Here is a 25986-nt window from a genome sequence, read left to right as displayed (position 1 = left end):
TCTGTTAACTCTTTTGGTAGGTCCAAATAATTCTTAAAACTCTTTTGATGGATCCAGATATGTCTGTTAACTCTTGCTAGATCTAAATATGTCTTAACTTTTTGGTAGGTCCAAATATGTCTTTAAACTCTTTTGGTAGGTCCAAATATGTCTTTAAACTCTTTTGGTAGGTCCAAATATGTCTTTAAACTCTTTTGGTAGGTCCAAATATGTCTTTAAACTCTTTTGGTAGGTCCAAATATGTCTTTAAACTCTTTTGGTAGGTCCAAATATGTCTTTAAACTCTTTTGGTAGGTCCAAATATGTCTTTAAACTCTCTTGGGAGATCCAAATATGTCTTTAAACTCTTTTGGTAGGTCCAAATATGTCTTTAAACTCTTTAGGTAGGTCCAAATATGTCTAAACTCTTTTGGTAGGTCCAAATATGTCTTTAAACTCTTTAGGTAGGTCCAAATATGTCTTTAAACTCTTTAGGTAGGTCCAAATATGTCTTTAAACTCTTTTAGTAGGTCTAAATATGTCTTTAAACTCTTTTGGTAGGTCCTAATATGTCTTTAAACTCTTTTGGTAGGTCCAAATATGTCTTTAAACTCTATTGGTAGGTCCAAATAATTTGGGTTCAAATGTCTTTTAAACTCTTTTAGTCGAGATACCAGTGAATAGAATATGACATATCACCATCGATAAGAATCAGGACGAAGGACGATAAAAACGCCACCTGACGTATGAATAAACTTTTAATGGAATGCAACTGAATTTCAAAATATTAATAAAAAATTTAAAGCTTTTGAAATTCCCTACAATCGGCACTTATACAGATGAAAAAGACTATATTACAATACATACAGGAATTGATTTTGTTTTGAATAATGACAATCACTTACTTCTAAGCCTCTATAAAGAAAAAAAAGAAAACGATAACTGGGTTATACAATTCTATCTACTATATCAGATCTGCATATCTGTCCTCTCTGAGTATCGTAAATTATATCTTAGAAACAGCATTTATTATCATAATTATCACAAACTAGTATACAATGCACCAGCAAACGTCTCAACCTTTGGTCAGTTTTTAGATGAAACAAAAGTATTACTTAATCATAAATCATTTGATTTTTTACATCAATCCATTTTCACTCTGCATACAAAAATAACTAAGCTTTCAATGGACCACGACAATAAATCATAGGATGATCTTTTCAAGCTTGGCTTCTTACTTCTTGCCTTTTCTAGTCTGGAAAGAAAGAGAGAGAGAGATTGGTTTGGTTAAAATTCAATTAGATGGAGGCCCATCTCAAAACTTATCGACTCTGTTCCTATAGCTAACATTTCTATGATGTATTATCATCTATACAACTTAAACCTCCGTACTTTCATTTACAAATATCTACATTTGATTTCCATAATGGAAAGTTGGTTCAACAATCTCTTCCTGTCGTCCCATTGTTACTATAAGTAATTCAAGTATTGTACGGTATCTTTTCAGTTTTGGTACACGTATCAGTATTTTTCTACTATGCATTATCATCTATACAACTTCAACCTTCTTACTTTCATTTACAAATATCTACATTTGATTTCCATAATGGAAAGTTAGTTCAACAATCACTTCTTGTTACAATAAGTAATTCAAGTATTGTACGGTATCTTTTCAGTTTTGATACACGTATTAGTATTCTGGACTCACCTGTACTCTATCAATTCATCATGTCTTATATTTTATCCCAAATACCAATTGGAATCAAGAAATTATTCTCTTCCAGAAACTATTAAGGCATATTCTCTCTAACTTACTCTTCCTCCCATTTCTCAGCTCTCAAAGTATACAAAGATTCATTGAAAATATTTGCAGGAATTTTGAATAGCTAAATATTATTTTGAAGGACCCTATTCCTGAATTTTGGATATAGCTAAATATTATTTTGAAGGACACTATTCCTGAATTTTAGATAAATCATTAAAGCATTATGTTGATCACATATTATGAAAAAGATACCTTGAAACTGACCCACACATCTGCGACACTAGTCTTTGGGAGGTTAAAAAAAAAGGGGGCACTTAACTACTCTATTTTACATGAATAAAACAATTAAAATATAATTCAAGGGAAATGAAATACTTTACCTTAATCTCATATTTGAGTTGTTCAATATATTCTGTCTGGTTTGCTATTCTCTCATTCAAATCTGCTAAATGGTCAGACATGGTAGAGATCTGTTCTTCGTAATTTCTGGAATTAGAGGGCAAGAAATGTAAGCAGAGGATATGGAAAGTGTACAGCATTAGAATTTATTATTAAAAGAGGCATGAAAAATTACTAAAACTAAAAGGTTATCTGTACGTGAAATGTGAGGGTTCTACATGAAATTTATTTACCACACGAACCGGAACCTGATAACCCTTTTACCCTCAAAGGACGTACTGGTACGTTTCACAAAACTCATCCCTTTACCCCCATGGACGTAGTGGTAAATCCTTGCAAAAAACTGCTATTTATATTTTTTTTGCCTATTTTTGATAACTTTATGAGAAACTTCAGGCATTTTCCAAAAGAATGAGACCAACCTGACCTCTCTATGACAAAAATTAAGGCTGTTAGAGCAATTTGAAAAATATATATGGCAAAATGTGCTTGAAAAAAAAAAAACGCCTGGGGGTTAAGGGTTAGAAAGTTCCAAATAGCCTGGGGGTTAAAGGTTGGAAAGTTCCAAATAGCCTGGGGGTAAAAGGGTTAATTACTGAATGCATTTTTTCTGTACTAAGAAATCAGTCTTGCCAAGGAGAGAGCTCGCCTACAAATGCTCAGCCTCTAAAAAGACCCCACTGGAACCATACTCTTGACACTACAGTAATTCTAAATCTGAAAGTGTACTAAAACTTTATGGATTTGTATGAAAAATGTATTTATGATACACAAAAGCACTGACTGTTTGCATGATGCTGTTAATCATAAAATCCCAGAATGATTATTTAAAGGTTTAAAAGCCTCTCATGAATAGCAGAGGTAAGGGACAGTAACAATGGCCTGGAGACTGACCATACATATATATATAATCAGCCCCTAAGGCTCCTCTTTATCCAAGTTACAACCATGGAGAGCCAGGCAGTGGCTGCTACTGACTCAGTAGATAGACCTATAGGCTCCCCCAAGCCCCCAAAATCATAGCTCACATGGATGGTAAGGTTGCAGGCACTTAAGGCACTAACAAGTCTGAGTGGGACTCGAACCACCGTTTGGCAAACACCAAGCAGAACTGTTACCAATTAGGCCACAACTATTTTACAGGCTGCCCAGCGGCAAGAGCCCGTGTCTTACATAAGGTAAGGCAATCTACACACACACACACACACACAACTACCCTTTTGAGAAAGGGACTCAAGACAAAATACCACAAGTTTTCAGGTCTGATATTAAAACTTGTGACATACATTGCATCGGAAAGAACAGCAGGTAACGAGACATATTCTCCAGGCTGCACAGGCTTCAAAAATGCAGTGGAAAAAGTGGTTAGGGGATTACAATGATGATGAACTAAATGCAACATGTTCTATGGAACCTTCAAACTACAGTACTGTACATCTGGCGTGCAGAATTTCTGGTTCTCCAGAAGTTCACAGCATATATACCTATAGCATGAAAATGGGAATCATGATGGATGATTAACCCTTTTACCCCCAGGCTATTTGGAAATTTCCAACCCTTAACCCCCAGGGGGTTATTTTTTTTTTTCACGCTCATTTTGCAGTATATTTTTTAGAAATTGCTCTAACAGCCTTAATTTTTGTCATAGAGAGGTCAGGTTGGTCTTATTCTCTTGGAAAATGCCAGAATTTTCTCAAAAAACTATCAAAAATATGCAAAAAAAAAATTTAAATAGCCTTTTTTGCAAGGACGTACCGGTACGTCCATGGGGGTAAAGGGATGGCTTTTGTGAAACGTACCAGTACGTCCTTTGGGGGTAAAAGGGTTAAAAATATAGGGCAATATGAGGTGTCGCACAAGACCCACCAAGCTGAATAAACATTCTTCTTCAGGGACTTACAAAGGTGTAAGTATATATAAAAACTGTATTTGTAATAATAAATTAGTATATATTTTTAAACAATTTTGGGGAAAAATATAACTGACCTGGATGTAGTCTGTAGAGTCTCCTTCAAATGACTGACATTTTCTCGCTGTTTGTCGACTTCCACCTCCGTGGAAGTTTGGTTTTCTTCGCTTACAACTAATCGCTTCATTAAAGATTCACACTGAAAAAGAATGATGCTTGTAATATCATAAATGCCATCATTTATCCTATGAAAATCTTTATTTAATCACAGAAATTTATTTGTACCAAAAATTTAACTTCTGGAGTTCCAGCAATTCACTTGAATGATGAGAGATAAGCTGAAAATTTTGATCACAGCTGGAATAAAACTTCAAGAAAACATCACCGACAAAACACCAACCCTTATTTAATTACAGAAATTTATATACAGTACAGTGCAGTGAACCCTCGCTACTTCGCGGTTCAACCATCGCGGATTCACCACTTCGCGGATTTTTTTCATAACCCATATATATACATATATCGCGGATTTTCCAGAAATATCGAAAATACCGCGATGTGACCGATGGTGCGAGATTGGAGAAAGTAAGGAAAATTGAATCGTGATTGATTTTCAGTATAAATGAAACTTTGAGGAGCAACAAAGATATCATTTGTTAGAGAGATAGAGAAAGGTAAGGAATGGGAGGTAGTGAAAAGTAGCCCACAGAGAGAGAGAGAGGTAGAGGTAGAGAGAGAGAGAGAGAGAGAGAGATAGAGGGGGGTTTAAATGTAATAAACAAAAAAATTTGATAGGTTATAACACATTGGTGCTTATGTAATATCAACTGTATACTGTAGACGGTTTGAATAAGTTAAGAAATGGTATAAATGATACTTTGTTAGTGTATTCGTACACACTCAAGAGCGGCAGCTAGATGACAGCTGATCTAATCACAGCCAAAAGTAAAAAAAAAAAAAGAAGTCAACAATACTCGATTTTTAAAACAAACCCGAAATTTAAAAACAAAAGTACACGCTTTCTTAATGTGCAATTAACTATTTAAAGAGTGGCAATTTTCTAGAATAAAATGATATTTCCCAAAAAATAGTGGTTTGCTGATGAAATCGGATGCCGTATTTTTAGCTATGATTAAAATGAATGTAGACTCGGCCTAATTATTTCATTTCGTATTTAATTGACACTAAGAAAACTAATTTTAGTTTCTTCATCTAAATGTAAGTATTGTATAACACGGAGAGAGAGAGAGAGAGAGAGAGAGAGAGAGAGAGAGAGAGAGAGAGAGAGAGAGAGAGAGAGAATCAGCTGTTGTACTCAAATGGCGTGTTTTTGTTTCGTGAGAATTTCGTCGCCACGACTTTAACAACAACATACTGTATTGAACTTTACAGTATTATACAGACTACTGTAATATGATAAAGTAAAATATTTGTAATCTATTTTATATGAAATGGGGCTATTTTTTTTTTTTTTAAATTTACATTTACGTATGTAAAACAACTCTCTCTCTCTCTCTCTCTCTCTCTCTCTCTCTCTCTCTCTCTCTCTCTCTCTCTCTCTCGTAGATTGTTTTCCTGCTTTGCTACGTATGTATGATTTTATATAGATACGGTAAATAATATTTGTAATAACAAATTTTATTAAAGCTGTTACTGTAATATCATTATTTATCACTTTCATCATGCGCGTTAAATTCCTTAGTTTGTTTACCGAGCGTACTTTATGACGCCGTCGTTTCAGGCGGCGTCATAAAGAAAAATATTTCATTTGGAAGTCCTAAGAAAAATTAAGTAAAACATTAGTAATAACCAAATCAACATACTGTACTGAATAATCAATATAATGCAGAAACTAACCTATACACAGATGTGTAAATGCGTTTGTTTCTTCATTATAATCAGAGATAAACGTAAACAAAACATTGGTTGCCATTTTTTATCGTGCTTTTTGGCGTGTTTAGGAAACGCATGATATAAAGTCGCCCTTAATATTTGTGCCTGTTTTAGTTTAGGGTACGTTAGTACAAGCATTAAGTGTTCTGTACATTAAAGGGTAGTTTGTTAACAGTACTACGTACAAGGGAAGGTTTTAAAAGTCTGAATATACATGTTAAATAAATAGGTAAATATGCTGTCACTACTTCGCGGATTTTCACCTATCGCGGCCGGGTCTGGAACCTATCTACCGCGATAAACGAGGGTTCACTGTATACCAAAAATTTAACTTCTGGAGTTCCAGAAATTCAATTGAATGAGAGAGATCAGCCGAAATTTTGATCACAGCTGGAATAAAACTAAAAGAAAACATCACCGACAAAAAAAAAAAAATTTACGTACTTCGTTCTGATAGAGAGACGCCTGACTTAAAGCCGAGGTCAATTGCATATAAAGGTGCGAGCAGCGACTCGTGAAGTGGTTGCGTATATCTTTCTCCCTCTCGTCTGGTACACCTTCGGAGCTCTGAACTTCCCCAACCTGAAATAAAATTCAAAAATGTAAGAATCAAGTGAATGGATAATAAATCACAATCTTCTATACAGAGCGAATTACGTAGTGGAGGGATCCTCACGTCTTTATAAAGAACATGGAAAGACTGTTCTACTGAATTTGAAAACTTCTATTTGTAAATCTTGTTACAAAATGAAAAATGATTAAGAGCAATTAAACAATGTAAAACTACTACACTTGACACAGACACTAGTATACTTTCCTATAAAAACTAGAGTGCATTAAGCTGAATATATATAAAAAATACAATTAATAATTAATAAGAGACTATAATTTGAAAGGGGAGAGCAAGGAAAACTTAAAACGTTTTAAGTCTAGGACAGATGGAGCACAAAAAGGATTGGAACGAAAGGGCCTACATATTCAAGAAGTACATGCTAATGCAAGACAGGCTTGAACGGTACAGCATATGTGTTGAGGAGTTTGATGTACAGAAAGTCCTCAACTTGACTTACAAACTTAATACGTTCCAAAAAGCCGTATGTAAGTTGAATTTTGTTAAATTTTGGCCTAGTGTAGGCAAGCTTAACCCTTTCACCCCCAAAAGGACGTACCGGTACGTTCTTGCAAAACACTGTTATTTACATGTTTTTGCATATTTTTGATAACTTTGAGAAAAACTTCAGGCATTTTCCAAAAGAATAAGACCAACCTGACCTCTCTACGACAAAAAAATTAAAGCTGTTAGAGCACTTTGAAAAAAATATATAGTAAAATGTGCTCGAAATTTAACCTTATGGCGGGGTAAAAGGGTTAAGATTTTCAGCTTGCAAAAGTCAACATGTAGTCCAGTTTCATATTGCAAAAGTTCTCTTGCTTACTGCATCAAATTATACAATATTGTTTTATTACAGTACTGTATTTCATTATGCACTCTCGATACATTATCTCAGATTTATTATTTCAGTTGGATTTGGGTTTGTATCTCGGACATAGCTACCAAAAATTTTATTTTTATTAATAAAATAAATTTTTGAATATACTTACCCGGTGATCATATAAGCTGCAACTCTGTTGCTCGACAGAAAAACCTACGGTCAAAATACGCCAGCGATCGCTATGCAGGTGGGGGTGTACATCAACAGCGCCATCTGTCGAGCAGGTACTTAGTACTCCAAGTAAACAAAGAACCAATTTTCTCCTCGGTCCACTGGGTCTCTATTGGGGAGGAAGGGAGGGTCCTTTAATATATGATCACCGGGTAAGTATATTCAAAAATTTATTTTATTAATAAAAATAAAATTTTTCAATATTAAACTTAGCCGGTGATCATATAAGCTGATTCACACCCAGGGGGGTGGGTAGAGACCAGCATTACATGTTTACATTATTATGAGCTAAGTATTTTGTACAGTGAACCCTCGTTTATCGCGGTAGATAGGTTCCAGTCGCGGCCGCGATAGGTGAAAATCCGCGAAGTAGTGACACCATATTTACCTATTTATTCAACATGTATATTCAGACTTTTAAAACCTTCCCTTGTACGTAGTACTGTTAACAAACTACCCTTTAATGTACAGAACACTTAATGCATGTACTACAGTACCCTAAACTAAAAGAGGCACAAATATTAAAGGTGATTTTATATCATGCATTTCCTAAACATGCTAAAAAGCACGATAAAAAATGGCAACCAATGTTTTGTTTACATTTATCTCTGATCATAATGTAGAAACAAACTGGAGGTAGAGCTTAGCTTATTACCCAGACATATTTCCCATACTTTTCCCTTAGAACTACATCACATCTTCCTATTTTAGATATATATATATATATATATATATATATATATATATATATATATATATATATATATATATATATATATATGTGTGTGTGTGTGTGTGTGTGTGTGTATATATATATATTTATATGTATACACATATACATACCTACATATATACTTAAATACATGCATACATATATATATATATATATATATATATATATATATATATATTACTGTATATATATGGGTTATGGAAAAAATCCGCGAAGTGGTGAATCCGCGATGGTCGAACCGCGAAGTAGCGAGGGTTCACTGTATTTCATTTTAGCAGTTATTCAAAATAACAAACATAAAATAAATAAGTACCTGGTAAGGAAGTCGACTTGAACAATTACTCTGCCTTTTTAAGTACGTCTTCCTTACGGAGCCTCGCGATCCTCTTAGCATGCTGAGCGACCCCTAGGATCTGAAGTATCAAGGGTTGCAACCCATACAACAGGACCTCATCAAAACCTCTAATCTAGGCGCTTCTCAAGAAATGACTTTGACCACCCGCCAAATCAAGTAGGATGCGAAAGGCTTCTTAGCCTTCCGGACAACCCAAAAACAATAATAAAACATTTCAAGAGAAAGATTAAAAAGGTTATGGAATTAGGGAATTGTAGTGGTTGAGCCCTCACCCACTACTGCACTCGTTGCTACGAATGGTCCCAGAGTGTAGCAGTTCTCGTAAAGAGACTGGACATTCTTAAGATAAAAAAGACGCGAACACTGATTTGCATTTCCAATAGGTTGCGTCGATTATACTTTGCAGAGATCTATTTTGTTTAAAGGCCACGGAAGTTGCGACAGCTCTAACTTCGTGTGTCCTTACCTTCAGCAAAGCTTGGTCTTCCTCATTCAGATGGGAATGAGATTCTCGTATTAACAGTCTGTTAAATAGGATAAAGCATTCTTTGACATAGGCAAAGATGGATTCTTAACTGAACACCATAAAGCTTCAGACGGGCCTCGTAAAGGTTTTTAAATAGAACTTAAGAGCTCTTACAGTACATAAGACTCTTTCTAGTTCATTTCCAACCATACGATAAGTTTGGAATATCGAACGATATTGGTCAAGGCCGAGAAGGCAGCTCGTGTTTGGCTAGAAAACCAAGTTGTAGAACATGTAGCCGTTTCGAATGAGAATCCGATGTTCTTGCTGAAGGCATGAATCTCACTGACTCTTTTAGCTGTGGCTAAGCATATCAGGAAAAGAGTCTTTAAGGTGATATCTTTCAGGGAGGCTGATTGTAGCGGTTCGAACCTGTCTGACATAAGGAATCTTAGTACCACGTCTAAATTCCAACCAGGTGTAACCAAACGACGCTCCTTCGTGGTCTCAAAAGACTTAAGGAGGTTCTGTAGATCTTTATTGTTGGAAAGATCTAAGCCCCTGTGACGGAAGACTGATGCCAACATGCTTCTGTAACCCTTGATAGTGGGAGCTGAAAGAGATCGTTCTTTCCTCAGATATAAGAGAAAGTCAGCTATTTGAGTTACAGAGGTACTGGTCGAGGATACGGATACTGACTTGCACCAGTTTCGGAAGATTTCCCACTTCGATTGGTAGACTCTAAGGGTGGATGTTCTCCTTGCTCTAGCAATCGCTCTGGCTGCCTCCTTCGAAAAGACTCTAGCTCTCGAGAGTCTTTCGATAGTCTGAAGGCAGTCAGACGAAGAGCGTGGAGGCCTTGGTGTACCTTCTTTACGCGTGGCTGACGTAGAAGGTCCACCCTTAGGGGAAGTGTTCTGGGAACGTCTACTAGCCATCGAAGTACCTCGGTGAGCCATTCTCTCGCGGGCCAGAGGGAAGCAACTAGCGTCAACCTTGTCCCTTCGTGAGAGGCGAACTTCTGCAGTACCTTGTTGACAATCTTGAACGGAGGGAATGCATATAGATCTAGATGTGTCCAATCTAGTAGAAAGGCATCTATATGAACTGCTGCTGGGTCCGGGATTGGTGAGCAAAATATTGGGAGCCTCTTGGTCATCGAGGTTGCGAAGAGATCTATGGTTGGCTGGCCCCAGGTGGCCCAAAGTCTCTTGCATACATCCTTGTGGAGGGTCCATTCTGTTGGAATTATTTGTCCCTTCCGAATGAGACAATCTGCCATGACATTCAAGTTGCCTTGGATGAACCTCGTTACTAGTGATATGTCTAGACCTTTTGACCAGGTGAGGAGGTCCCTTGCGATCTCGTACAATGTCAGAGGGTAGGTCCCTCCTTGCTTGGAGATGTACGCCAAAGCCGTGGTGTTGTCCGAGTTCACCTCCACCACTTTGCCTTGAAGGAGAGACCTGAAGCTTTTCCAGGTCAGACGTACTGCCAGTAGCTCCTTGCAGTTGAAATGCATTGTCCTTTGACTCGAGTTCCATAATCCCGAGCATTCCCTACCGTCTAATGTCGCACCCCAGCCTACGTCCGATGCGTCCGAGAAGAGAACGTGGTTGGGAGTCTGAACAGTCAGGGGAAGACCCTCTCTAAGGTTGATATAGTCCTTTCACCAAGTCAGACAAGACTTTAACTTTCCGGAAACCGGGATCGAGACCGCTTCTAGCGTCTTGTCCTTTTTCCAGTGAAAAGCTAGATGGTATAGAAGAGGACGGAGGTGTAGTCTTCCTAGTGACACAAATTGATCCACGGATGACAGTGTCCCTACCAGACTCATCCACAGCCTGACTGGGCAGCGTTCCTTCTTCAGCATCTTCTGGATGGATAGCAGGGCTGGGGGCTGATCGTCTTGTTCAGCAACGTCCTCATCAGAGGGTTCCTCATCCGAAACTGATGGGGAAACGGCAACGTCTGACTCGCTGAATCCGGTCGCACTGGTGGATGCGTGACGGAGCCGGACGCAATATCATGGTACTGCTGCACAGTCTGTGAACTGTCAACAACCATGGGTGCGCGAGGAAGTACAACGTCAACCCGAAACTGTCTAGACTGTCTGGGTTGTGCAGTCAACACCCTACCGGGTTGCTGAGGTTGACGCACTGCGTCACAACAAGTCACCTCTGCTGGTTGTTGAACGTCCTGAACGTCAACAACCACCTCCGAGCGTCGCTTAACGTCAACGTGCGACTGGCAACCCACACTGGGTCGCATCGGTGGAGGAACCACCTCAACTGGCAGACGCGAGTAGGTTACCTCAGCGTCAACAGGGCGCACAACCGACCGGTTGGAAGGTTGTTGGCCAGAAGGAGGAACCACCTCAACTGGCAGACGCGAGTAGGTTACCTCTGCGTCAACAGGGCGCACAACCAACCGGTTGGAAGGTTGTTGGCCAGAAGGTTCTTCTCCGCATTTAAGTCCTCTATCAAGGACGCAAGCTTGGACTGCATGTCTTGCAGCAAAGCCCATTTAGGGTCTACGGGAGCAGGTGTGGCAACAGACGGGGTTAGCGACTGAGGCGGAACCATTTACCATCCCTGAAAGCCTTGTTATGTGTGACATAATAGTACAGCAAAACTTCAAAGGCTCGACAAAAGTTGAGAAGTTGACCTGAAAACAACTTGGAGCGTCTCCTGGCTAGGCGCCAGGGCGAGTCTACCAGAATTGAGAAGTCTATCTGGGCAGAGGCATGAACTCCCAAGCCGAGAACTTCTCTCTTGTCCTATCAGACTCTCGCTCTATAAGCCAGTTTAAAAGAAGGGAAATCAAAGGCTGTATCCCTAAAACTCCTCCTAGTGCAAAAACCAGTCGCCTAGCCAACGTAACGCTCTCTAGGAGAACGAGAGAGCACTAGCTTAAAAACAACGGCTTCGAAGTAGCTAGGCCTAGTGTAAGTTCTGACGTTTAGGCGAACGAGGAGCAGCAGTTACAAGATCCGGACGAAGATCCTTAAAAAATCATCATGATTTAATTAAAGTCCATAGGAGGCTAAGCAGCTTAAGACTCCTCTCCAAATGACAGAGTCCTCAAGGGAATATCAGTAGGAGGAAGAACAGCACTTTCTCATCTACAGGAACCTTGTCCGATAAAAGCTAGGTTATCTCAGTGAGTCTCTCACTGGTGCATTAGTAGCAGACCAGAAGGCAACGTCCTGTAACTGCTTGACAGTCTGTGAACTGTCAATAACTGAACTGTCAACCACAACAGGTGCGTGAGGACATACAGCACAAGTGCATTAGTAGCAGACCAGAAGGCAACGTCATGTAACTGCTTGACAGTCTGTGAACTGTCAACAACTGAACTGTCAACCACAACAGGTGCGTGAGGACATACAGTGTTCACTCGAGACTGCTTTGACTGTCTATACTGAGCAGTCAAAACAACTCTAGAATGCGGAGGTTGACGCACCGCGTCAAAACAAAACAACTTAGACTGTTGTTGTACCTCGCGAACGTCAACGGAAGGTTCCGTGCGTTACTGAACGTCAACATGCGGCTGGCAGGGTACACTGGAACGCATGTGTGGTGGGACTCTCAGCTGGAGTGCGGCAGAAGGTTGCCTCAGCGTCCACAGGACGCACAACCGTGTTGGTTGTAGGCTAGAGGTTGGTGCAGTGTCAACCTTCTCCGCACGAAAGTCCCGCATCAATGACGTTAACTGAGACTGCATGGTCTGCAGCAAAGACCACTTAGGGTCTACAGGAGCAGGTGCGGCAACAGACAGTGTGACTGCCTGATGCGGTACCGCTTTGCCTCTCTTAGGAGGTGAGCAGTCGTCGGAAGACTGCAGCGAGTCCGAACTGACCCAGTGGCTACAACTGGGCCGTTGGACTTGCGCGGAAGGCACCGACTTGCGCTTAATAAGCTGCGAGACCTTGGTCCATGGTTTCTTACGAGAAACCTCTTCCGCAGACGAGAAATAAATGGGCTCTCTCGTCTTTGTGTGGGTGGGGCGATCTTGGGTAGATACGCCCGAAACCACGGAGGGAAACGTCTGTTCGTTGATCAAGGCCTGACGAACCCATAAGTCGTTCGACATTACTTCTCCCCTGGGCTTGGGAGCTTGCAAGAGGTCCCGGACTAGGTGAACGACAGGCACGAACAGACGAACCCTCGGACGCAACACTGTAACACTGCGCATATCACTTTATCACTTCGATTTTCTGTTTTGCACTTATTTCACTGAAATCGAAACTTTTACTGATTTCTACCTGAAACACGCAATTCTACCCTTCATTAAAAGGTAGTAATTGCGAAAACAGTCGTACAGTGAACCCTCGCTACTTCGCGGTTCGACCATCGCGGATTCACCACTTCGCGGATTTTTTTCATAACGCATGTATATACATATATCGCGGATTTTCCGGAAATTTCAAAAATACCGCGATGTGACCAATGGTGCGAGATAGGAGAAAGTAAGGAAAATTGAATCATGATTGATTTTCAATATAAATGAAACTTTGAGGAGCAACAAAGATATCATTTGTTAGAGAGAGGTAAGGAGGTAGTGAAAAGTAGCCCAAAGAGAGAGAGAGAGAGAGAGAGAGAGAGAGAGAGAGAGAGAGAGAGAGAGAGAGAGAGAGAGAGAGAGAGAGAGAGAGAGTGAGAGTGTGTGTGTTTGTATGTGTTGTTTTAAATGTAATAAACAAAAAAATTTTATAGGTTATAACACATTGGTGCTTATGTAATATCAACTGTATACTGTAGACGGTTTGAATAAGTTAAGAAATGGTATAAACGATACTTTGTTAGTGTATTCGTACACTCAGGAGCGGCAGCTAGATGTCAGTTGATCTAATCACAGCCAAAAGTAAAACAAAAAGAAGTCAACAATACTCAATTTTTAAAACACACTCGAAATTTAAAAACAAAAGTACATGCTTTCTTAATGTGCAATTAACTATTTAAAGAGTAGCAGTTTTCTAGAATAAAATGATGTTTCCCAAAAAATAGTGGTTTGCTGATGAAATCGGATGCCGTATTTTTAGCAACGATTGAAATGGATGTAAACTCGGCATAATTTTTTCATTTCGTATTTAATTGACACTAAGAAAACTAATTTTAGTTTCTTCATCTATATGTAAGTACTGTATTATATAACACGAAAAGAGAGAGAGAGAGAGAGAAAGAGAGAGAGAGAGAGAGAGAGAGAGAGAGAGAGAGAGAGAGAGAGAGAGAGAGAGAGAGAGAGAGAGAGAGAGAGATGAATCAGCTGTTGTAATGAATGCCGTGTTTTTGTTTCGTGATAATTTCATCGCCACGACAATAACAACAACATACTGTACTGAACTTTACAGTATTATACAGACTACTGTAATATGATAAAGTAAAATATTTGTAATAACCTATTTTATATGAAATGGGGCTATTTTTCTTGTTTAAAATTTACATTTACGTACGTAAAACAACTCTCTCTCTCTCTCTCTCTCTCTCTCTCTCTCTCTCTCTCTCTCTCTCTCTCTCTCTCTCGCAAACTGTTTTCCTGCTTTGCTACGAATGTATGATTTTATATAGATACGGTAAATAATATTTGTAATAACATATTTTCTAAAAGCTTTTACTGTAATACTGTATCATTATTTATCACTTTCATCATGCGTGTTAAATGCCTTCGTTTGTTTACTGAACGTACTTTATTATGCCGTCGTTTCAGGCGGCGTCATAAAGAAAAACATTTCATTTGGAAGTCCTAAGAAGAATTAAGTAAAACATTGGTAATAACAAAATCAACATACTGTACTGAATAATCAATATAATCGATGCAAAAACTAAGCTATACACAGATGTGTAAATGCGTTTGTTTCTTCATTATGATCAGAGATAAACGTAAAAAAAACATTGGTTGCCATTTTTTATCGTGCTTTTCGGCGTGTTTAGGAAACGCATGATATAAAATCGCCTTTAATATTTGTGCCTGTTTTAGTTTAGGGTACTGTAGTACATGCATTAAGTGTTCTGTACATTAAAGGGTAGTTTGTTAACAGTACTACGTACAAGGGAAGGTTTTAAAAGTCTGAATATACATGTTAAATAAATAGGTAAATATGGTGTCATTACTTCGCGGATTTTCACCTATCGCGGCCGGGTCTGGAACCTATCTACCGCGATAAACGAGGGTTCACTGTATAATGCAGCTCATTAATACTAGCAAAAAACAGAAAACATATATAAAGATAAAGAATTCAGTGGCTGGGAAAGAGACTAAACACTAGTTCAAATAAACTACGTTTACAATCTCTCACCGCACATAGCCTGGGAACAAGAATAAAACCCTAGAAACGTTTTACCTTCTTCCCCGTACAGCGACTAGGGAGGAGAGTAACGCGAGAACAACGTTACCCGCTTGAACGGAACGTTTTTTCTCCTCTCTCTCCCTCCGTCTCTATCTCTCTCTCTCTTTCTCTCTTGATTTCGCACCTAAGAGAAGAGCCCAATTATATATCGTCAAAAAAACATGTTATTTGACTAAAGGAAAAAACTGAAAGGTTTTCCAAATAAAAAGTTCCTTTAATTTGGAATTTAAAACATTTAAGCTAAGAAAGAATGAACGAAACGTCAGAATCGATTTACTCTTACTGCAAAGTGAAACCGTGATACACTCTCTCTCTATCGTAACGATAGAGCGCATGTTGAACGTCCTGAACGTCAACAACTGCGTAGTCTAAAAAACTAAACGTTAGTTCATCTTTGAAAACAGTACGAAGACTATCAAAGAAATTCTTTCGTAAAACATTAAATTTAAAAAGTTTTAAATTCTTTAAAGGCTAAATACGATATAACGGGCTCAACGTTGATTAACTTCGGTTTCAAGTTAGGACCGCCTACTATCAGGAAAGGTCGCATAGAAACAAAACATAAAAATTTATTTTTTATATGTTTATAATAAATGGAAAGTTAATCGAAGAGGCCTAATAAAGGCGGAGAGATATAAAATATATAGATCTTTAACGTGTTAAGCAAAATTACTAAAAACCTAAACACACTTCCGTCTAAGGGAAGGGTCGGCCATTTAAAAGTGAAAGAGAGTCCATACTCTCTTTGTCACCATAATTAAATCTATCCAAAACGAGTTCAAGTTTTGAGATGAAGATAAAACCCCTGCATAGCGAAAGCTCAATACTAGAATAGTGTACTTCACCAAATAGTTGTGAAAACAAATCCAGTTAGTAACAGCGTATTAGTAGGTCTTGCCGGTAGCCCGACAGAGAGAAAATTGGTTCTTTGTTTACTTGGAGTACTAAGTACCTGCTCGACAGATGGCGCTGTTGATGTACACCCCCACCTGCATAGCGATCGCTGGCGTATTTTGACCGTAGGTTTTTCTGTCGAGCAACAGAGTTGCAGCTTATATGATCACCGGCTAAGTTTAATATTGAAAAATTAAGTTTTCTGAACCGGAGGATTATCCTCGTTCCCCAAAGGTCACACCACCTAAGAGACTTTACTTACGTAAGATGTGTTTGATATGACTGAGGCGGAATGCTCCCTTGCGTGCGTTTGGTCCGTGTCCCCCTCCGAAGATGCCGTGTCTCCTTTCAGCTGCTGCTCAAGCTGTTTGACCCTCTGGGAATATACAAAAATTATATTTCAATTATTTCCAAACAGTACAGAAGTCTGTCTTGCTCAAATTATTTTTGTATTGTATTAAGAATAGTATTTTATTTTTATTATAACACATAAATATTATGAATTAAGAGTACCTTTGAGGCTTAACTATTCTGATATAAATATACCCCAAATCTAAGTGTAAGATAAAGGTCTCTATTTTTTAAAATGGATTCATCATCGAAATATCATATCCTTGAGGACTTACATACTTCTAGTTTATTTTATATCATAAAAGTCAGCCAATCATAGTTTACTGTACTAGAATTTAAAATGAAAATTATTTCTAAATACAGTAAAAACTTACAATAACAAGAGGAGAGCAACTTCTTTCCAACAATTTATCTAATTTGAGACATGTAGTCCCAGTTCTATTAACACAACTTTTGTACGTTGAATAGTTTTTAAGCTCGATGCAAGATAGGTATTTTTTAAAGTACTTTTTGAACCTCATAGCTTTATACAAACAAGATCTGGAAATGTAATGCATGAGGAATACCCCTGAAATATACCAATACACACAGCACAAAATTGTGAATATGCTCAAGACTATATCTGGATTGCAATTAAAAGTTTAAAGGCCCCTCATGAATGACAGAGGCAAGGGATGGTGACAATGACCTAGAGACAGACCATATATACATATGATCAGTGCCCAAGCCCCCTTTTCATCCAAGCTAGGACCATGGAGGACCAGGCAATGGCTGCTGATGACTCAGCATGTAGATCTGTAGGCTCCCTAATATTCCCCATCCTTATAGGATAGTGAGGTTGCAGACCCTACAAGAAACTACTGAGCTTGAGCGGGACTCAATCTCCCAGAATGCCAGACAGGGACGTTTCCAATAGGCCACCAAAACAAGTGCTAACGTGGCAAAGACCAATCAATAAACCTTACCTTTGTTACCTTTTGAAGTTTACACTGCAGCAACTGGTGCTCCAACCTCCAGTGTTCTCTTTCGGCCTCTAACTGGCTGAGCTTGGAGGATGTCACGGCCAACTGCTTCTTGAGGGACGTCTCCGCGTCGCCAAAGTTGGAATCGTTTATGGGGCTGGAGAGCGTGCCGTCGTACAGAACCTGGTGGCTCTCGTCCTGAATTGGAAACGAGGGAAAAGGTCTCAAGTATAGAAGTACATACATACATACATATACCAAGGCACTTCCCCCAATTTTGGGGGGTAGCCGACATCAACAAAGAAACAAAAACAAAAAGGGGACCTCTACTCTCTACGTTCCTCCCAGCCTAACAAGGGACTCAACCGAGTTCAGCTGGTACTGCTAGGGTGTCACAGCCCACCCTCCCACATTATCCACCACAGATGAAGCTTCATAATGCTGAATCCCCTACTGCTGCTACCTCCGCGGTTATCTAAGGCATCGGAGGCAGCAGCCGGGCCTACCGGAACTGCGTCAATTTATCAAAATATACAGTATGCTGATTATTTTCTATGTGCTTTTAGTATTAATGGACCAATACTGTTATTGGGAAAAGGCAAACTTGAGTAAGTAATTAGAGTGATTATTGACAGCTGTCAAGTTAGTTTTCCATATGCAGCACTAAGAGAAGGTCCCTTTGTATGATAAACAATGCTTCATATACTCGTACTCGTTGTGTACTAGAAGCGCATGCTGCTTAATACAGCCTGTAGCTATTCCTTGAAATACACACTGGGAAAAACTTCACGTCTGTCTTCAACAAATGCATTGAATAGGGATACATTTTAAGAACTTGCCTCCTACCTATCTTTGAGCTTAAAACATACCTTAATTCTATAAGATTGCATCTAAACCACCTGTAACATCAAGCAGAACATAAATCGTCAACAATGAGTTAAATTGAAATGCTTTAAAAATGAAATATAGGGTAATCTTATGGAAAAAGGAAAGGTAGCCTTGTGTTACCAACCAACCATACAATATACATGCACTCAAAATATGAATATGCAAAGGAAGATGATCAGGAATATTTATAGAATTTGAAATGATCAGTGGGCAAGTGTTAAGGATGGATGGTGGGGAGGGAGTGAGGAGGGCTTGGGAGGAACCTGTTAGGGGGAGAAGGTCAAGAGCAAGGTAGAGAATTAGATGGCACGATAAGGTGAAGGATGATATGGAGAGAAGTTTGGTGGAAGAGGATGCCTTTGATAGGAGGCATCGGAGAGGGCCCATGAGATAACCGACCGCTTAAAGTAAGGATAACGGAGGGGAAGAAGAAGATGAAGTACATTCCACATTCCATCTTACCCTCCTATAATGTAATCACAAACACCTTCACGGAATTCTGTGACTCTATCGTTGAATTTTAACCCTTTCCTCGATGTCTTGGAACATAGCTCCTATCTCACCTTATACTTTTAACCAAACTCACTTGTTTTAATTATAATTAATTCCATATTTTCTTCTCCAAATGCTGCTAGATATTAATCATCAACATTAGTTATATAAAAGAAAAAATTAAATTGATAAGTATAAATGCGTCAGCGTCGTAGAAAATGTAATACAGGGTACGTACCTGCGTCACCGAATTTGAATTGCTAGGAGACTTGCTTAATCCGTACGGCATGCTAGGATAGGGAGACGATGGCGTGCTTGGTGTCGACCCTCCGCGATTCCACGAGGGGACAACTTGTTCTCGGAATGTTGTGGACATCTGAAAGTAAACGGACCAAATTGTTAGCCTTAAAAGAAAGATAAAAAATTTAAGTTTAATTGCTGAAAAGAATAGAACTAAACTAAAAGAATTATGCAGACATCTAAAGGTATACAAACCAAGATAAAAAATTTAAGTTTAACTTCTGAAAAGAATAGAATTGAACAAAAAGAATTATGTAGACATCTAAAAGTATACAAACCAAACTGTCAGCCTTAAGAGGAAGATAAAAAATTTAAAGTTTCTTTTCAGAAAAGAATAAAATTTTAAACATAAAGAATTATTAAATGCTGCTGAAAGAGATATTTGTATAATATTCTTAGATTATAAAGTTAAAAAAATGTCTAAAATCCTAATGAGTTCGGGGACATGTTCTGAGAGAGATCTATCTTTAGGATTCATGACGCTGTTTAGAATGCATAATTTATTTAATTGGCGACTCTTAATTAGTCTTTTAAATTACAGCAAAAGTTTGAGTTGATTATTACAACCACATTAATGATATTATGCCTTTCATCCATGCAATGGAACCAGGTTGCATCAACCTGGTTGATTAAGATCAGTAAGTTCTTGGGTTACAATAGTTTCAACTTTTGTGGATATAATGCAGCCTCCACAATTGAATTGTATTATTTCTTGGGTGGTACTATTGTGATATCAATCCGATGAGTGGGGGAAGCACACAAGAGGAGTAGTACTGGCAATTAGATCGAGGGCCAGGAGGTGAGCATTCTTGCACGTGTATAGATAGGTGGGTGCGAGCATTTAAATACTTTAAACCCAATGAATGAGAATACTTGTAAGAAAATAGACAAGTGCTTGCAAGCAAGTGGATGCTTTATATTTTATTAATGAGTGTGCCTGAACTCGACTATACAGGTGCATGCCCTCTTCGGGGGAAGCGCAAGGATGTGAATGCTTCAAGTCCAATAAGAGAATGCACCAGTATGAACAGATGAGGTGGGATGCGATCGCAAGTATGTAAGGCAGCGCTCCCTTAGGAGCGTGAAATCAGATGTGGTGGGGCTTCCTTAAGAGCGAGCAAGCACATGGTAGCACACGAACAGGTGAGATGGCACTCCCATGAAAGAAGGGAATCACAAACAGGCGAAGTCCCATAGGGTTGCACTATCATGAAAAGATGAGGTGGCGCACAAGTAGTGAACTCGCGTCGATCAGGGAACAATGTCTCTCCCAAAGGGAGAGAAACTAAGAGTCACGTATAGATAGCTCCTATCGATTGGTTTTGAAGTACTAAACTTCCAGTTAGGGGAAAAGCAGGGCAGAGCCCTTTCTTTTGATTAGCAGTATGCTCTAGGTCCAACGAATGTGTGAATCTGCTGTCGGCGCTAAGAGACAAAGGTGCGTCAGAGGTGAAGGAATAACTTGAAGCTCTTGTTCCCCATTGACTGTGTGTAGCGATATTTCAGTCTGCAGTTACAATAACATCATCATCACTAGTCTGCACTAGCGAGGGAATAAACGACAACAGAAATGCTGTTACACAAAAACAAACAGTGTACTGTTAGATTACATAGAAGCTGTCTGTAAGCTACAGTTACCGGGTACTGTATCAGGAAAATTGCAAAACCTTCTGTCTTCCATAAATTCCCTAGCACATAATGAGGTGCTAGCCATAAACTAGAAAAAAAGGAAAACAGCCAGTTGACGGCACTAGGAATGCGTCTATTTTTCAGCAACTGAAAACAAAGGCTTTCCTTCCAAAAAGTACCAACACCCCTCTATAATATCTAGCAGCCGAGATCCAGCGAAGCAGAAAACATACTCCCATTAAAGAACAAGCGTTTATATTTTTGTGTAGCAACAAATAACCTTTATTGTTCCAGTTATTAAATATGCAAACTTTACTTAAAAAATGTTATTTTTATTAGTAAAATAAATTTTTGAATATACTTACCCGATAATCATGTAGCTGTCAACTCCGTTGCCCGACAGAATTCTATGGAGGGATACGCCAGCTATCACAATACTAGAAGGGGGTGTATTTACCAGCGCCACCTGTGGCCAGGTACTCAAGTACTTCTTGTTGACACCTCCTCAATTATTCCTCGGTCCACTGGTTCTCTATGGGGAGGAAGGGAGGGTCGATTAAATCATGATTATCGGGTAAGTATATTCAAAAATTTATTTTACTAATAAAAATAACATTTTTCAATATTAAACTTACCCGATAATCATGTAGCTGATTCACACCCAGGGGGGTGGGTGAAAAACCAGTGTACAAGACTAAAGGATAGCTAAGTATCCCGTATTTCATATAATCAGTTATCCACAATAACAATGAAATAATAAGTACCTGGTAAGGAAGTCGACTTGAACCGTTACTCTGCCTTTAATAAGATCGTCTTCCTTACTGAGCGCAGCGTTCCTCTTGGGAGGCTGAATCAACTCAAAAGGTGCTAAAGTATACAGGGCTGCAACCCATACTAAAGGACCTCATCACAACCTTTAACCTCGGCGCTTCTCAAGAAAGAATTGACCACCCGCCAAATCAACAAGAATGTGGAAGGCTTCTTAGCCGACCGTACAACCCATAAAAAGTATTCAAGAGGAAGGTTAAAAGGTTATGGGATTATGGGAATGTAGTGGCTGAGCCCTCGCCTACTACTGCATTCGTTGCTACGAATGGTCCCAGGGTGTAGCAGTACTCGTAAAGAGACTGGACATCTTTGAGATAGAATGATGCGAACACTGAACTGCTTCTCCAATAGGTTGCATCCATAACACTCTGCAGAGAATGGTTCTGTTTGAAGGCCACTGAAGTAGCCACAGCTCCCACTTCATGTGTCCTTACCTTCAGCAAAGCAAGGTCTTCTTCCTTCAGATGAGAATTTGTTTCTCTAATCAGAAGCCTGAATAGTAAGAAACTGAGTTCTTAGAACTTGGAAAAGAAGGTTTCTTGATAGCACACTATAAGGCTTCTGATTGTCCTTGTAAAGGTTAAGACCTTTTTAGATAGTACCTAAGAGCTCTAACTGGGCAAAGTACTCTCTTCAGATCATTCCCCACCAAGTTGGACAGGCTTGGGATCTCGAACGACTTAGGCCAAGGACGTGAAGGAAGCTCGTTTAGCAAAAACCGAGCTGCAAGGAACATGTAGCCGTTTCAGATGTGAAAACAATGATCCTGCTGAAGGCGTGGATCTCACTTACTCTTTTAGCTGTTGTCAAGCACACGAGGAAAAGAGTTTTTAATGTGAGGTCCTAAAAAGAGGCTGATTGGAGAGGTTCAAATCTTGATGACATAAGGAACCTTAGGACCACGTCTAGATTCCAGCCTGGAGTGGACAACCGACGTTCCTTTGAGGTCTCAAAAGACCTAGGGAGGTCCTGTAGATCTTTGTTGGTGGAAAGATCCAAGCCTCTGTGGCGGAAAACCGCTGCCAACATACTTCTGTAACCCTTGATCGTAGGAGCTGAAAGGGATCTTACTTTCCTTAGATATAACAGGAAGTCAGCAATCTGGGTTACAGTGGTACTGGTTGAGGAAACTGCATTGGTCTTGTACCAGCTACGGAAGACTTCCCCTTGAGACTGATAGATTCTGAGAGTGGATGTTCTCCTTGCTTTGGCAATCGCTCTGGCTGCCTCCTTCGAAAAGCCCCTAGCTCTTGAGAGTCTTTCGAAAGTCTGAAGGCAGTCAGACGAAGAGCGTGGAGGATTGGGTGTACCTTCTTTACGTGAGGTAGACTTAGAAGGTTCACTCCTAGAGGAAGAGTCCTGGGAATGTCGACCAGCCATTGCAGTACCTCAAAGAACCATTCTCTCGCGGACCAGAGCGGAGCCAACCAACGTCAGCCGTGTCCCTTTGTGAGAGGAGAACTTCTGAAGTACCCTGTTGACAATCTTGAACGGCGGGAATGCATACAGGTCGAGATGGAACCAATCCAGCAGAAAAGCATCCACGTGAACTGCTGCTGGGTCTGGAATCGGAGAACAATACAACAGGAGTCTCTAGGTTATCGAGGTAGTGAACAGATCTATGGTTGGCTGACCCCACAGGGCCCAAAGTCTGTTGCAAACATTCTTGAGAAGGGTCCACTCTGTGGGGATGACCTGACCCTTCCGTCTGAGGTGATCTGCCATGACATTCATACCGCCCTGAATGAACCTCGTTACCAGTTAGCTTTCGATCTTAAGACCAGATGAGTAGGTCCCTTGCGATCTAGAACAACTTCCACGAAAGAGTCCCTCCCTGCTTGAAGATGTAAGCCAGGGCTGTGGTGTTGTCAGAGTCCACCTCCACCACTTTGTTAAGCTGGAGGGACTTGAAGTTTATCAAGGCCAGAATAACCGCCAACAACTTCTTGCAAATGATGTGAAGTGTCCTTTTCTCCTGATTCCATGTTCCCGAGCATTCTTGTCCGTCCAAAGTCGCACCCCAGCCCGTGTCTGATGCGTCCGAGAGGAGACGGCGGTCGTGTTTCTGAACAGCCAAAGGTAGACTTCCTTGAGAAGAAAGCTGTTCTTACACCACGCGAGAGAAGACCTCCTCTCTTCGGAAACAGGAACTGAGACCGTCTCTAGCGTCATGTCCTTTATCCAGTGAGCAGCTAGATGATACTGAAGGGGGGGGGAGGTGGAGTCTCCCTAACACGATGAACAGGGCCAGCGATGAAAGTGTCCCTGTTAGACTCATCCACTACCTGACTGAGCATCGGTTCCTTCTCAGCATGCTCTGGATGCATTCTAGGGCTTGGAAGATCCTTGGGGCCGACGGAAAAGTCCGAAAAGCTCGACTCTGAAGATCCATACCCAAGGACACAATGGTCTGGGATGGAACGAGCTGAGACTCCTCAAAATTGACCAGGAGGCCCAGTTCCTTGGTCAGATCCATAGTCCATTTGAAAATCTCCAGACAGCGACGACTTGTGGGAGCTCTTAAAAGCCAGTCGTCTGACGGAGCCGGACACAAGATCATGATACTGCTGCACAGTCTGTGAACTGTCAATCATGGGCAAGCGAGGAAGTACAGTGACAACCCGAATCTGTCTAGACTGTCTGGGTCGTACAGACAACTCCTTATCGGGTTGCTGAGGTTGCCGCACTGCGTCACAACAAGTCACTTCTGTTGGTTGTTGAACGTCTTCCCCGTGACACATTGACTCCGTAAACAAAAAATCCTCTAACAAGGACTAAGCCTGGACTGCATGTCATGCAACACAGCTCAAGGTCTATGGGAGCAGGTGTGGTAACAGACGGGATTAGCGACTGAAGTGGAACCATTACCTTCCCTGGAAGCATGTTATGCTTAAATAAAAGTCCATAAGAGGTTATGCAGCTAAAGGCTCCCTCCAAATGACAGAGTCCTCAAGGGAATATCAGAAGGAGGGAGAAAAGAACTTTCTCATCTACAGGGACCATATCCTAGAAAAGCTAAGTTCTCTCAGTGAGGGTTCACTGGTGCAAAAGCAGCATACTAGAAGGCACGTTATGAAACTGCTTGACAGTCTAGTGAGTTGGCAACAACCAAAGATGTGTGACTGAGAAGCATGCGGTAAGGTATGCAGAGCATGATGTATGCAGAGTATGCTGTATGCAGAGCATGCTGTATGTAGAGCATGTTGTATGCAGAGCATGCTGAATGCAGAGCATGCTGTATGCAGAGCATGTTGTATGCAGAGCATGCTGAATGCAGAGCATGCTGTATGCAGAGCATGTTGTATGCAGAGCATGCTGTATGCAGAGCATGCTGTATGCAGAGCATGTAGTAAGCAGAGCCTGCTGTAAGCAGAGCCTGCTGTAAGGAAAGCAGAGCGTGTGCATGGCGTTTAACATTTCTCAGAAATTCCATGACCAGTGCTAGAGTGCTTTATGCATGCTTGCATGGGGTTTTAATATCAACATAATATTTACCTTACATTCATAACTCCTGATTCATATTTTTGCCATATTTGCGATCTTGTTAAAAATATATTGCAAGGAATACAAATATATTTTGTAAGTAATACAAATAACCTCCATTATCATATGGTTTGAAAATGGAGGTAAGGTATGCTGAACAGCAGAGTCAGAACGAGCTGGAACAACAATAGTTGTGGTTTCCTCTTCAAGACTCTGTTGAGGGAACACCTGAGGCTCAGTCTGCAAAGGCTGAATAAAAGACAAGCAGAAGGAAGGCGCATGGGTGGAGGGGGCTGACTCCTAGCATGAGTGGTTGAACCCAAGGGTTGCGCTTGCTGAGCGGTTGGCGGAAGCGGAGTAGCAAGTTCCAGTTCCTGTGGTGTGAGCGGAGCGCGATGAGGAAGAGGCTGCGCAGAACAAGGTAAATGTCTCGCAAGCTGAGGCTCCTGAGGCGCAAGGCTAAGGTGTTGTGGTGCTTGCCTTGTGGAGGGTTGAGCTCGCTGCAGCGAGAGCTGAGGAGACTGACTCATGGACGGGAGAGGTTGTTGTACCTCAACCGAGTGTTGCATCACTGGTGGAGCAGCAAGTGGAGGCGGAGGAAGAGAGGTATAATCCTCCTGATCCCATTGTAAAGGTTGCCTTAAGGA

At 40.3% G+C, this 25986-nt stretch overlaps 1 protein-coding gene across 2 annotated transcripts in view; it reads right to left on the bottom strand.

Annotated features, from left to right (window-relative positions):
* Positions 1-719: 719 nt before the first annotated feature.
* Positions 720-25986, bottom strand: part of LOC137636603 (protein phosphatase 1 regulatory subunit 21-like) — a 43525-nt gene continuing 18258 nt past the window's right edge. The window contains exons 12-18 of one of the 2 annotated variants that reach the window (XM_068369003.1): positions 19338-19475; positions 17723-17917; positions 16669-16782; positions 6390-6527; positions 4130-4251; positions 2125-2230; positions 720-1234 (exon numbers count right to left, since the gene is read on the bottom strand). In XM_068369003.1, the coding sequence (XP_068225104.1) occupies positions 1214-1234; positions 2125-2230; positions 4130-4251; positions 6390-6527; positions 16669-16782; positions 17723-17917; positions 19338-19475 (834 nt within the window). In that variant the 3' untranslated portion in view covers positions 720-1213. The remainder of the gene's footprint in view (positions 1235-2124; positions 2231-4129; positions 4252-6389; positions 6528-16668; positions 16783-17722; positions 17918-19337; positions 19476-25986) is intronic. The other variant, XM_068369004.1, reaches the window with a different exon arrangement.

The sequence above is a fragment of the Palaemon carinicauda genome, unplaced genomic scaffold (assembly GCF_036898095.1).
Source record: "Palaemon carinicauda isolate YSFRI2023 unplaced genomic scaffold, ASM3689809v2 scaffold34, whole genome shotgun sequence".
Taxonomy (NCBI): Eukaryota; Metazoa; Arthropoda; class Malacostraca; order Decapoda; family Palaemonidae; genus Palaemon; species Palaemon carinicauda.
The sequence above is the reverse complement of the archived record's forward strand: the minus strand, read 5'-3'. Positions and strand labels throughout refer to the sequence as shown.